Below are 15,138 nucleotides of genomic sequence, written 5' to 3'. Positions count from 1 at the left end.
AGATTCTAGGAAGCCAATACAATTTTTGGTATACTGCCACCTACCAATTTTTGTATTTGCAAGGCCCTAATACAATATTTGTATATGTTCCATACCCAATTGTATTAGAATCTGCCAATCTCAGGTTGCGTGTATGTCTAAATGACATTTTCAGCACTGACTGTTTGTGTTGAGCTGGAACAATCACGCTACAACCTTTCATTTTAAGTACAGCATAACAGTGGATGTGCTAGAAGAACACTAAGTTGTGAAGAAGACGATTCAAAGAATTTACCTTTCGACCTTTTGTCCTACTTTTATATTATTTCGACCTTTCGACCTTCGCGACAATCGGGAGGCTTCGGTGGGCGGGATACGTCACCAGGATGTCAGATAACAACCCGGTAAAAATGGTTCTCGAGGCAATCCGACCGGTACAAACGGCGTGGTGCGCAGCGAATGTGATGCATCGATCAAGAGAAGGGCTATCTGCGGACCCTTCGCTGAGTGCGTGACTGGAGACACACAGCCATGGACCAAGTCGAATGGAAACGACTCCTACGTACAGCAGAGCACACCAAGGCCTTAGTCAAAATCCGAAATTCATAATAATTTAGTAAGCATTTTTATGCAATTCAGTATCATAATTTCTATTTTATATTATTCATTTTGGGATCATAATGGCCAACTTTTCCGAACTGGTTCATTATGCAACTGAAATGAGTTCCATAATGAAAAATAGGTGTATATTGTTCATAATGCAACTCATTTTAGTTGCATTATGAACACTATGCAACTAAAATGGGTTGCATCATGAAAAAATCATTACCTAAATAACTATTTTTACTCTTTTTCATAAAAAAGAACATTTAGTCCGCGGAGCGCTTTACACATGTCTACCCTACCTATAATTCAAATCGACAGAGAAAAATTTCAGAGACGTACATGTGCAAGACGTTTTTTGAAAAATGAAAAGATCGTGCCACGCAGACCAAACGAGCGGCAATTTTCCATTGCCGAAGCAGATTTGCGGCACGGCGGCAGCATCGTTATCGAGAATTGTCTGCATCCATTGATGAGTGGAATTTTAAGATGTCTTTTCTTCATCCTCCTCGGCCGCGCACCATAAGTGGTCGCTGCTGCCGCTGAAGAGTATTAAATTTGGAAAATTGGCCTATTTATGGGAAAGCAAGTGGGTGGGCGTTTGCCTAGCTACAGACTACTGCTTATTCAATCAAGGAAACGACACTTGAAAATTCAGCCAAGCGAATGATAAGCCGAAATTTTATTGCATTTGAAGTTGGGCAGGCTGAGAATAGAAAAGATTCGTTGGTCAACCACAAAACATAAATGAAATGATCGAATACACAATGGTTTAACGATTTCCTGTTATCGAAAAAAAAAAATAGCAGTTCCACTATTCATTCATTTTCGATTATTTTGTGTTGTATTAAATTCATGATAAACTACAATTAGACTAGACGTCACAACTTTGCGGCTGAAACCTACACCGATTCATACTCATTTACACAATGACAGGATGGCAAAGTCGTTCCTATATTTTCTCGGACACCATGCATGTATGTAGCTTGAACCTTCGTTAAACGCAATCATATATATCAGTTAACCTATCGGTGTATTAGTTTTGAATTTTTATCAAAACATGAAGCTTGAAATAAAAAATAACTGGAAAAAGTTTGTAATTTCTTTCTCGTGAAACGTGAAAAACGCCCAATGAAAGCAACCATTACCACATTTCACTGGACACCGACAACAGGAAGACGTATGTTGCTCAATCAGTTTCTTCTTTTATTTTTTGATGCTATGAGCGTAGCCACCGTCCGTGGGGAAATTCAGTTCATCAACTTCGTAACTGAAAATTTTCAACCGTATGAGCGTTTGTTGTTTGCACTGTTCACGATAAAGAATCTGGCACCAGAAACAAAGTCGAAATCCTATCTGGGATGTTGATTTCTCTAGGGGATGTGATACTTTTCAACTACGTGATAACTATTTGGGCAGTTTGAAAGCCTTGGCAGTTAGTGGAACATGTTACTGACATTGCGTATCATTGAATTATGAAGTTGTATTTGAAACGATACAATGATCTTTTAGTGGACTTTTATAGATAAAACCATCACAATAATTAGCCACATTGTCTTAAATGTCATCTTTAAGAATAAGTTGTTATTTCAGATATAAACAATTAATTGCTTCAAACGACAACACCAAGAACTTTTAATCGCCATGGTTTGCGTTCTGCGAAATTGTGCTTCACTTTATGTTCCATCTCTGGTACCACTAACAAATCTTTTCCAAGAACTCCCCCCTCGAAAGACTTTCTCCTCACAGTGCCAGGACGGTTATTCGAATGTTTCAACCACAGGGATTGTCATCAAATTAACTGCAAACATAGGATTTCTCTTTAGATTGACGTTTTAATCTCCACAATAATCACTTCTTAGTTGTTGTACTAATTTCACTCTGTGTCACCCTCCTCGACTTTGTGATCTGTCGAAAATTAACAAGATTTTCCTCGCACAGGTTTTGAACCTTGGCAAAACTTCATTCCATATAAATCTCACTCTCGCTGATTTGTTTCCATTTATTTCCCATTCTAACATTGATCTATTTCGCACAAACATAAAAAAGAACAGCGTTTCCCAATGGATTTGTTTTGTGGCTCGCGGGTGAGCAAACGTAACTTTTGGTTTTTCAGCTGGTAGGGTTAATCGCCATTTGTTGCACACCTTATAAGAAAAGCAACAATTGACTATTTACCCTATTAACTAGTAGCTCTACCCGTTTCGGTTCTGGTTAGAAATATAAATTAAAAAATACGCAGAATTTTCTAGAACGATTTAAGCAGAATATTGCTGGAGAAGTTCGTGTGTGCATTTTTTTGTGTTTTTCTTTAAACATTTTTAGAAGAATTCCTCCACGTGTGATGTCATATTTTGTTTAAGGATGTTGTCAAAATATGCAATTCTTTTTTTTTATGAAGATTCAGACATTATTTCAGAAATTCTTCCAGATGTTCCTCTAGAGGTTTTCTTAAGAAATAAAGATTTTATCCATTTACTCTTTCAGAAATTATAGTTCATGTTTTTCTTTCCGGGATTCCATCGGGTAATTATTTAGAAAGTCCAGTAAAAAAACCTCAAGAGATTCTTCTGCATGTTACTCCAGAAGTTTTCAGAAGTTCAGAATATATTCAGACCTTTCTCAATGGATATTCTCTAGGATCCCTCAGAGTCAAATACAAAACACTGTGGACAACCTTATAGTTGAGGTCGAAATACGTATCTGTCAGAGTATGCAAATTCTTAGTGAAACTAAAAGGAACAGTACATTAACCGATTTTCTTTTTACTCTCAGAGATTTGATCCGATATTCCTCCTATTCTACACACCCTACAAATAATTTATTCAAAGCATCTTGCATGATTTACTTCTGAAATTCTTCCATTTAAAATAAAAATTATCCATAAATATAAACAGATATTCCTCCAGCCATTCTTTTAAAAATTCGCGTGGAGATTCCTTCAGAAATTTCTTTGGACATTTATTCAGAAAATTTTCCAGAGAATCCTTTAATAAAACTTTCCCCGATGCTCAGAAACTATTCTAGAGTTTTTCAGAAAATGATACTAACGTTCCTTCAAAATTTTGTACTGAGGTAACTTTGGAAATTCTTTCAAGGATTTCACCAGAAACTTTCACATCAACTTCCAATTTATCCAGAAATTCCACAAGGGATTCCTCCAGAAGTTTCACAAAGAGTTGTGTATGAGTTTCTGCAGAAATTCCTCCATGGATTTCTTTTTCCTTATTTTTTTGGGACTTTTCTAAATTTTTGTTTTTCGATAGCTCTTTCGGAAATTCCTTCAAGTATTCTCTCCAATGATCTTCCAAAAATTCCAAAACATTCTCCGGGGTTTGGTTTAGAAATTGCTCCAGGTTTTTTTAATCTTAAAATTCTTTCAGAAAATCTTCTTGGGATTATTCGAGAGATTCTTTCAGAAAACCTCCCATAGCTCTTTTATAAATTCGACTAATAAATTCTTCAGAAATATCTCCAGATTTTCTTTGTAAAAACTTCCATTGATTTTTCGATAGATCTTTCGTGAACCCTTGCTGAAATCCATCCTAGAATTCATTTAAAATCACAGAAATTCTCAAGAAAATCTTTCAGGTTCTCCTTTGGAAAGTCTTCGTAGATTTACTTCTAAAAATCATCCAGGAATTCCTGATCTTGTACCGACTTTTCGAACCCTCTAAGCAGAATACCCTCTTCGAATGAGTGTAATCATTTTCGTACCTTTTAATTCCGCCCTAATTGCTTATCCTTTGACAGATACGCGTATATCGATTACCACTTGTAATCTTCCTCAGTGTCAATTATCCACTCAGTCTCCAGTTCAGGCTTGTAAACATTCGACATTTATCACTACCTTCGTTTCGTTGCCGCGGTCGGGTGTCAGCTTGCTTTGTTTCATTCGAGCGCGACCGCTACCTCTTACACACAACACGAGCGGCAGAACGAAGATCAATAAACAAAAAAGTGGATCAAATCATCGTCGTCTGACACGATGACATTTGTCTAATTCCAGCTTTTTGCAAGATTTCAGCCAATTTTGATTAAGATTGGTATAATATTAGTTTATTCGTGTGTGATTAATCGATTACGACACATACATTTAACAAAAACAGCTCTCTTTATGGGAAAGACAGGAATAACAAAAACCGGAGCATCTCCCGAAGGCGCATTCGTGGTCAAGCGCATTCATTCGACATTTTTGTTCCGTACAGTAGTTTGATCGCTTGTGTTATGAATGTTGGATACAATGGCAGCCGAATATCGACGAAACGGTGTCAAAGACTGTGATCGCTAACAAGACTGCTCCAGTTAGCCTAGTAGTTAACCCTCTAATACCCAACCCCGCCTTTAGAGGGCGTATAGTTTGAGCATTTTTGTAATTTTTGTTTCGTGGACAATCCAAATTTTTATATTTTTGGGTGATATTTAGGACTGTTTTGTATATCTTAAAATGGTTTTTGGTGTCTTCTACAGCGTATTTACATTTTTCGAAAATCATTGAAAAATTGATGTTTTAGTCACCTTTAAGAAATCATTGATTATTTTGTATTGAATCGCTAAAATTAACATATTTTAGATTTTTCCCAAATCATTCTGTCATAGTAGAATAGTTTAAGGGAGTCGAATACACGCTGAAATTAAAATGGGCATAGTGTATCATTGTACTTGCCACACAATGTACAAATTCATGCAATGGCAGGCAAAGAAAGCCCTTCAATTAATAACTGTGGAAGTGCTCGAAAGAACACTAAGTTGAAGAGATGCAGGCCAAGTTCCAATGCGAATGTCGAACCATAAAGAAGAAAAAGAAGAAGAAGAAACTAATTACACTCATTCGAACAGGGATTCCTGACTGAATTAGAAATTCTTTTACAAAATGTTCAAGTGATTCCTGTACACTTTAGAATGTCCTCCAGAAGTTTCTCCAAGAACTCCTTAAAAAGTCTTGCACAGATATCATTCAAAATTTAGAATTCCTTTCAAAAGATCTTTCATAGTACTTCAGAAATTCATCTACGAATTTCTTCAGATTTTTTTTTCATAGAGATTCCTTCAGCAATTTTTCAAAGCATTCATCTAGAAAACCTTCCATGAACTTTCTCAAAAATAATTCCTGGATTTTTTTTAGAACATTAACAATCAGACATTCAGAAGTCCTTCAACATTTTCTCAGAAGCTTTCTAAAGGATTCTCATTTAGGATTGTTTTAGAAACTCTACTAGAGATTATTAAGGAAATACCCTAAATTTCTTCACATACCTTTATATATTTTTTCAAGATATTTTTCTTACAGAAATTGCTCCAAGGATTTCTTAAGATAGTCTTAAAAAATCCTCCAAGGATTCCTTCTAAATTATTTCTACAGATTATTTTAGAGATTTTTATAAGGATTCTTACGAAAAGGCTGGAAGACATTTTTGCAGAAATTTCCGTTCTCCCCCTAGCCACCAAACTCATTTTTTTTTAAATCGAGCCAACTCAAAGATTATCAGTAACTCAGATGTCCACAAAAAATATCTCAAAAAATAAACTATTCTAATTAAGGTTTTTATTCACAATTATCAACCCTTTTTTACTCGAGAACCACAGGAAATTTCGCCAAATATTTCTTCAAGAGAACCACTTCAATCTTATCATAGAATTGTACCAAATAACAAGCTTGGTTGATAGGCTTAATTTTGTGATGTTTATTTATGGAATACAAAAACAGCGTGCCAAATTTTCCACGTATGTCGGAACCGGTTGCGGTAGGGAAAAAGAAGGACTTTGTAGAACCATGTGCTGCTAAAGAGTGCAGTTATGTGCTACTGCTACACGAATTTTCACCAGACATCCATCTGGGAATTTTTCCTGGGATATCTGTACAGGTTCCTCCTGTGATTGTTCCAGTGCTTTTTCAAGGATTCCTTCAGGAATTTCTCCAAGGATTCCCGAAAGAATATCAACAGAAATTCTTTCAGGTATTTTTGTAAGTGTTCCTTTAGAGATTTCTTTAGTGATTACTCCATATATTCCTTCAAGAATTGCGCTAGAGATTGCTCCAATAATTCAATCTGGAATAATTCCAAGTATTTGAGCAGAAATATCTTCCAGAAACCCTTACAGGAAATTTTACCAGAGATTGACTGAAACTTAATCCAGAAGTTCCTCAAAACATTGTACAAAACATTCTTTTGGGAATCCATCCAAAGATTCCAACAATTATTGCAAACCTGGATTGCTTCATATTTTTTTCGTACAGAAACTTTTCCAGGTATTTGTTAAGAAAGCTTTCCTGGGATTTCCAAAGGAATTCTTCATGGGATTTCTTTAAGAATTACTCCAGATTTTCCTTCAGGAATTACTCCAGATTTTCCTTCAGGAATTCCTCCAGGGATTAATCCGGGAATTTCTTCTGTGTTTCTGTCAGGAACAACTCCAGGGATTATTTTAAAAATTCCTCCAAGGATTTTCCCAGGAACACATTTTAGAATTCCTTCAGGAGTTCCTCTTGGAATTCTTTCAGGAACTCTTCCAGAAATTATTCCAGTACTTCTTCTGGGGACTGTTCAGGGATTTCGTTAGGAATGCCTCAAGGAACTGCTACCGGGATTCTTCCTGGAGTTTCTTCATGAACTCCTGCAGGAATTCCTTCGGGAACTGCTACAGGGATTCCTCAAAGAGTTCCTCAACGAACTCTTCCTAGTATCCCTTCAGGATTTTTCCAAGGATTCCATTTGCAATTTGCTCAGGAATTATTCCTGGGATTCCTCCAGGAACTTCTCAAGAGATTCCTCCAAAATTTTCTTCAAAGATTGCTCCAGAAATTATTGAAGACATTCCTGCAGAAATGCCTCTAGAGAATCCTCCAGATATTTCTCCAGGAATGCTTCTAGCGACTCCTCCAGGAGTGTTTCTAGAGATTCCGTCGTTAATTCCTACAGGCATTCCTCAAGGATATCCTCCAGAAATTCCTCCGAGGATAACTCTAAGAATTTCTGCAGGGCATAACTCGGGAATTCCTTCTATGTTTCTTTCTGGACCAACTTATTTGAAAAAATCCTCCAAGTACCTCTTTTTAGAACTCCTTCAAGAATTCCTCCTTGTATTCTTTAAGGATCTCCTTCAGAAATTAATTCAGTACTTTCTCCAGGAACTTTTTAGGGGTTCCTTTTGAAATTACCTCCGGGATTCCTTCTGCAGTTTCTTTAGGAACTCTTCTAAGGATTACACACTCAACAGGACTCTACAGCAATTCCTCCAAAGATTTCTCCAGGATTAACTTCAGAGAATCCTCCGAAAATTCCACCAAGAATTCCCCTAGGAATTCTTCCAGGCATTCTTTCAGGGATTCCTCCTTGGATGCTTGCAGAGATTCCTCCAGAAATTGCACCAGGGACTCCTCCAAGAGTTCCCTCTGGGATTGCTTCAAGAATTCTTCCTGTGTTACATCCAGAAATTCATGTAGGCATTCTTCCAGGATTTCATGCAGGAATTTCTCCAAGGTCTCGTCGAGAAATTTCTCCAGGAATTTTTTCAGGGATGTCTCCAGGAACTGCACCAGGTTTAAATTAGGCATTCCATCATAAATTGGTTCAGCTATTCATCCAGGAATTTCTCCATGAAATTCTTCAAAAGTTCTTCCAGGATTATCTCTAGAAATACCTTCTAGATTTTTTTCAGAAATTCCTCTAAGAATTCTTCTATTTTCCTCCAGGAATTGCTGCAGGGATTCTTCTGGGAATTCCCGTAAAAGTTCTTCAAGAAACTTCTTCACGGATTTTTCCAGGGATTTCTCCACGAATTTTTTCAAGGGTTCCCCCAGGGATTCCTTCAGAAATTCCTCCAGGAATTCCACCACAAATTTCTCTAGAAATTCCTCCAGGAATTTCTCAGATATTTTTCAGAAATTTCTCCCAGAGTTTCTCTGGGGGAATTTCCAGAGATTTTCCAGTAATTGTTGCAAGCATTCCTCCAAAGATTCCTCCAAGAATTCCTTCAAGGATTTCTATTCCCAAAGGAACTCCTCCAGGAAATTCTCCAGGAATTGCCACAAGAATTTTTCCAGGAATTCCACTAGAAATTCCGCAAGAAATTCCTTCAGGATTTTCTCAAGGGATTTTTACAGAAATAGAAAAATAATAGAAATCTCCCAGAATTTCTCTAGAGATTTCTCTAGAAATGTATCCAGTAATTATTTCAAGAATTCCTCTAGAAATTCCTCCAGGAATTCCATCATGGCTTCCTCCAACAATTCCAACAGAAATACCTCTAAGAATTCCTCCAGGCAGGCTTGTCCGCACTGAGTGCTCTTTGGATTTACACCATCAAGCACTTAATAAATTAGAAATCTTTTCATCTTATCAGATAGAAGGATGTTGAAATATTGTAAATGTCATTTCGAACTGTCAAAAAACCGCACCGCAGTGCCGCACGGGCCGTTCAAAGTGAAATTCACTAGCGTGTTTTCACCCGGGTGAAAATCTCTTTGCGCGCTCCGTGTGGCTCTGCGGTGCGGTTTTTTGACAGTTCGAAATGACATTTACAATATTTCAACACCCTTCTATCTGATAAGATAAAAAGATTTCTAATTTATGATGTGCTTGATGGTGTAAATCCAAAGAGCAGAATTTTCATGCGCTCAGTGCGGACAAGCCTGCCTCCAGGCATTCCTCCAGGAATTTCTCCACAAGTTTCTTCAAGGATTCCCCCGGGGATTTCTTCAGGAAGTCCTTCTAGGGTTTTTCCAGAAATTCTTCCAGAACCTCCGCTAAAAATTCCTCCAGGAATTTCTCAAGGGATATTTTCAGAAATAGCAAAATAACAAAAATAGAGATAGAAATCTCTCAGAATTCCTCTAGAAATTTATCCAGAAATTCTTTCAAGAATTCCCATAGAGATCCTCCAGCAATTCCCACAGGAATATCTTTAGGACTTTATCCAGGGATTTCTCCAGGAACTTTTACAGGAATTCCTCCAGAAAATACCACAGAATTTTTTATTTCAGGAATTCCTCCAAGAATTGTTCCTGGACATCCTCCAGAAACTATGTCAGCAATTCCTCTATGAATTTCTTCAGGAAACCTTCTAGGAATTTATTCAGTTATTCTTCCAGGAAATATTCTAGGAATACTATCAGGAATTTTTCAAGGATTCCTCCAGACATTGCTCCAGAAATTCATCCAAAGATTCGTCCAGGAATTTCTTCTGGAATTACTCAATGGATTTTTACAGAAATTTCTCTAGCAATGCCTCCCAGAATTCCTCTGGAGATTTCTCCAGGATTTTTTTTTCAGGGATTGCTCCAAGAGTTCATGTAAAAAATTTCTCCAGGAATTCTTGCTGGGTCTCATCCAAGAATTCTTCCAGGAATCGCGCCAGGGATTTGTTCAAAAGTTTTCCCAGGCATTCTTCCAGGAGTCTTTCCAAAGATTATCCCAGGAATTGCTTCAGCAATTCCTTCAGGGATTTCTCCAAGAATTCCTCCAAGGATTTCTGCTGAAATTTCTCAAAGTATTCCTCAACAGATTTCTTCTGAAATTTTTCTAGGGATTTCTTTTCTCCAGCGAATAGGATTGGAAGATAATTTTAAAAGTTCTCATACAGGAACCAGGAAATTCTAGGTTAGTATCAAAAGAGTTCATAATTTCCATTTCCGTTCAGCTATAATTTCTTATAAATGTTTTGTAAACATTATCAAAAAAAAAAATCAGAGCAACATAATGCAAGAGCGAATAAAAATCCTTAATCTTCCAGAAATTGGTCACCGCTACCAGCACCACGTTGATTTATGTAGATCAGGCGAGCTTTTTTAGCGTGTTTTACAAAATACAACAAGAGGACTGGTGAAAGGGTAAATAATGCTTTTAGAATATAATGTTATTATATTCAATTTCATCGTATTGCGTTTAGTTATAAAAACTAGTAGGAAAAAATATGCTAATGGTGCTTGGTACTTGACACGACTACGAGACACTGAAGACGATATTACAGTTGAGGCCGAAATACGTATCTGTCAAAGGATGCCAATTCTTAGTAAAATTCAAAGGAATAGTCACCCGATTTTCTTTTAAAAGTTTTCAGGTGCTCATCAAAGTGCTGCTACCACCTTTAAATCACCCCAAGTCCGTCCGTCAGGAGGCTCCAGATCTGAAAGAACTTTTATGATTCTTGGGAATGGCACAGCAATTCCATTGTTTCACACTCCGATTCTTACAGGCCACGTTTTTTTTTTTTCAAAAAGAGGCTAATCTACACATCTGCAAATTTTTTCAGCTTAAGTTTTATTCTCAAAAATTGATTATATCTCCAGTCGGTGGGTTTAAGCACTATCAAATCAAACAAGTTGGCTTTCATTTTTTTTTTCAATTTCTTATCGTAATAGGCTGTTTAACCTCACGCAAATCTGACAGGAAAACGCCTACTTTCCCACACCAAATGAGCAGTGCGGTAATGGTTCATTACAGCACTGTTTTGCGTTGCGTAATGAACCATTACAGCACTGTTTTCAGTTTTAATCAACTTCTTGATGCTTTCTGGATGCGGCTTTGAAAAATGGGACAACTGAACAGTGTAAACTGCTATAATCAGACTTTCTTAAACATGGCTATGAACATCAGTGTTCAGTTTGATGAAAAAGTTTTGTAAAAAAGTATCCTCAAGCGGTAATTTATGACATTGCAAAAAACGTTGTACGCAACTCGGTGCAGAACTCGATTTTTACAGCACTCGTTGTAATTATCCAACTCGGCAAGCCTCGTTGGACAAATGTACGACTCGTGCTGTAAAAATTTTCATCCTGCACCTTGTTGCGTAAACTACTATTACCGAACTGTTTTCCATTGATGGACATAAAAAATAAATAAAAAAAAGGAGTGTAGAATGAGCTTAAGTTAATATACACATAAAAGGTATGTGATAAGGTAAGCGACCTGCCACTTTTTAGTTGTTTTTTAGTAAACAAAATGATGTTACACAATTTGGGTCAAAAGTACTTTCCAACATTGTTTGGAAAAATCGATTGGGAAACGCTGTCATAGATATCATCAGATTCATAGTATATACACATGTACACAGCAATCCCCCATCTACGACGCTTTGCGTTTAGATGGAGCACGTTGTTGGAAACCCACGTAGATTGTTTGATTTAGGCAAAATGAGATTTTATGAAAATAACGAACTATCGCACTCCAGTAAGGGAAATTTAAATGCGTTGAAAATTGCTAATGTTGTGAGGATCTATTATCTCTGATTACGTATACAGTATCGTACAACGTACCTAAATGTTTAAAATACGATGTAAAATAAGTTACTCTACAACGTTTCTACTATTCCTTTTTAGTTTTGAACCCGAGTTCTTGAAGACCATATATGAAATAAAGAGTAGCTACACTCCCGATCAAAAGTTTAGGGTCACCCCCTCAAAAACATGTGATTTTTTCAGGCCCATATCTCCGCCAATTTGCGTCCGATTTGAAAACCCCAAGTTTCATTCAAAAGATAATAAGTCAAAGTAACTTCAAATATGAGTTACATGAAACTTTTACAAAAGCATTAGTATATTAATTAAACCTAAAGGTACCAAATTTTCAAAAAAAAAAAAAAAAGAATATAAACTTACGGAAGTGTCGCTGGAAATTGGGTCGACCAAATTTTAGGATGAGATCGGTAATATTACCTATATTCCTTTTTAGCTTTCAACTACTTTTTGCCGAACTTGGCAGCAAAATCTAGAAAAAAGTTATTAAGTAAATTAACTCTTGATGTCATCGACCAAAAGTTTGGGGTCCCCCCTAAATATGGTGTATCAGACAAAAGTTTTGGATCACTTTGGATTTTGTAATATCTTCGTCATCTATAGTTTAATTTTAATTCTTTTTGGCTTATTCCAATGATAATTAACTAAATTTACGTTTGATATATTTAATATAACGTATTCATCGATTTTTATGTTAGCACATTTCATCAGATTTAGGGAAATAAGACAATTTTACGTTATGTATTAGTAGGTAAAATTTAGCAAATATGTGTGGTCCAATGTCTATGTACCAAGTACCATTCATTATGTTTCAAATAGGCCAAAAATAATTAAAACTTTATGAAAGATGATGAAGATATCAGTTAATCACTTTTCTATGTTTTACGATAGTGATCCCAAACTTTTGGCCAATACATCAGATAGAGCGGTGACCCCAAACTTTTGGTCGATGTCATCAAGACTTAATTTACTTAATTACTTTATTTCTATATTTTTTAGCTAAGTTCGTTCAAAAGCAGTTGAAAGCTAATATAAAACAGGTTATATTACCGCTCTCATCTTGAAATTTGGTCGACCTAATTTCCGGCGACACTGCCGTAAGTTTATATTCGTTTTTTTTGGAAAATTTGGCAACTTTGGCTTAAGTTTACATATACACATTTGTTTTTAAAGTTTCACCTAAATCTTGTTCAAAGTTTCTTTGACTTATTATCTTTTGAATGAGATCTAGGGTTTTAAAATCGGACGCAAATTGGCGGAGATATGGGCCTAAAAAAATTACATGTTTTTTAAGGGCTTTGACCCCTAACTTTTGATCGGGAGTGTATTATAGAAGTAAAATAAAGTTTACAAAACATGTTTTGATATAACCTGTTCGACACTGTACGTGAGCCAACTTTGTCGCATAGATGGGGAAAGACAGTATACCTACGCTGAAACCAGACATTCCAGTCACTTCACACCATCATCATCCCGAAGGAGCACGGGAAAACGAAACCAATTTCACGTCCGTTCTCATTTTGTTCGTTTCACTTTACAAAGTTGGATATTTGATAGTCGGTCAGATCTCGCCACGAGTTGTCCGCGTCGTTGTTGGTGGTTGTGTTTCGTCGCATCTTGGAACCGCTACGGAGGATGAACTCTGCGAATGAAATCAAATATAAAGGTAGACGGGTAGAATCAGAAAGGAGAGGAAATCATGAGTTGAGGATACAATCATCACAATTGAGGTCACAATCATCAGAACTTGGTAATCGGTACGGATAGTTATGGTTGGAAATTGTGTTTTAACTTGTAATGGCATTGATACAGTTACTGCAAGTAACTTGATTGTTTGGTTGTATCTTGCACGTATGTATTATTAGATCATGTTTCAGTGGGGTTGTCCTAATTTTTACGGAATACCATGGTAAATCATGGTTATGGGTTAGAGATTAATAGAGATTAGAGATTAATAAAAATATACACCTAAGAAAAGTTAATAAATACTGTCTCCGGCAAAGTCATTGTAGATTTACTCGAAAAACATGATTATACGCATTAGAGAACAAATCGACAATCTAGAACGTCCTGAACTAAAAGAAGTCAGAAAAATGAATAAATAATATAATTAATTGAACATACAAATATATAATCGAACTAAATCAATTATTGCCTAGGTGAAAGCCGGTTAATTATTATCTTAAACGAAAATTAGAATAATTGAGAAGGTCTAATAAAATTGAAATAGATCATCCATTTATGTTCTACCATATTCATACGTATAAATATCGAACTAAGGAATCTAATATTAACCTTCTCATTCCATATTAACATTCCACCCACCAAGCCCTTTTACTTTCTCACTAAAAAAAACAATTTGGAAAATTTTCCAATTAGGTGTAACCTGAGTTCACATATTGTTTCACCATGCACAAAGAAAGAATGCGCCGCGTGTGTTCATTCACCTGAAATTTGAGTCCCGGATGCCTGTTCCTGGTTTATTTGTCTCATGCTGTGCTTCCGAAACATTCCGAACACCGCCTTCCTGTAAATAAACCAAAACAGATAGTCCATAAATCAAGCGCTCGGGAAATCAACTCCCCCCAAAACCCATCACACATGAGACGGAAATGGTTTTGGCTAGCTGACGACGTACCTGAAGTTCTGCCCACTGACGCAGTACAGGATGAAGTTAATGCCGAAATTCGTCATGAAAAATAAATGACAGCAGTTCTGCACCAGCAACACGATGTGGGCATGGTCGGTCTGTGAAGCGAGAAAAATACAACAGAAATACAATAAACCGTAACTCATTTTGTATTGTTTGCGGGAAAAAGTTGAATTTCTTCGAACTTTGTGCACCCGAGAGGTGTATCCATCCATCCACCCTCAAGACTTAACCAGGAATCAGAGAGCAAACTTACAAAGAAAACGGGATAAGCCATCAACGACAACAGTTGTGTGCAGTGTTCACGTGTTAGTGCCAATAGAAGAAGAACCATCAAGTTGGAGATCCGTAAGCCGGGGACAACTTCCGAGAAGGTTTTAGTCGAGCCATATAGGTACCTACAATCGAACACATCTATGTGTCTCGAAGATTTGCCAAAGGCATTAACGTGCTTTATGTGGGGAAAAGGTGGTCAAATGTGTAGCAACGGAAAAATACACATGGAGCTGCTCCTTCAACTGAATCAAATAATGAGTAAAATGTTGATGAAGAGACAGGAACTTACTTTCAGTCCTAAGCACCCATGATAGTGCAGAGGGCCGAAGTTGAAAATCTCGAACAAATGCGATTGACTGCCATCGCCTAGGCCATCGCCTTGACCTGTGGCCACTGG

General features: G+C 36.8%; 1 protein-coding gene across 1 annotated transcript in view; it reads right to left on the bottom strand.

Annotated features, from left to right (window-relative positions):
* Positions 1-2,690: 2,690 nt before the first annotated feature.
* Positions 2,691-15,138, bottom strand: part of LOC115263322 (growth hormone secretagogue receptor type 1-like) — a 93,736-nt gene continuing 81,288 nt past the window's right edge. Inside the window, exons 5-7 of the mRNA XM_029866593.2 lie at positions 14,454-14,563; positions 14,263-14,342; positions 2,691-13,457 (exon numbers count right to left, since the gene is read on the bottom strand). Coding sequence (XP_029722453.2) covers positions 13,345-13,457; positions 14,263-14,342; positions 14,454-14,563 — 303 coding nt within the window. The 3' untranslated portion in view covers positions 2,691-13,344. The remainder of the gene's footprint in view (positions 13,458-14,262; positions 14,343-14,453; positions 14,564-15,138) is intronic.

This window comes from Aedes albopictus, chromosome 2 (genome assembly GCF_035046485.1).
Source record: "Aedes albopictus strain Foshan chromosome 2, AalbF5, whole genome shotgun sequence".
NCBI lineage: Eukaryota > Metazoa > Arthropoda > Insecta > Diptera > Culicidae > Aedes > Aedes albopictus.
The sequence above is the reverse complement of the archived record's forward strand: the minus strand, read 5'-3'. Positions and strand labels throughout refer to the sequence as shown.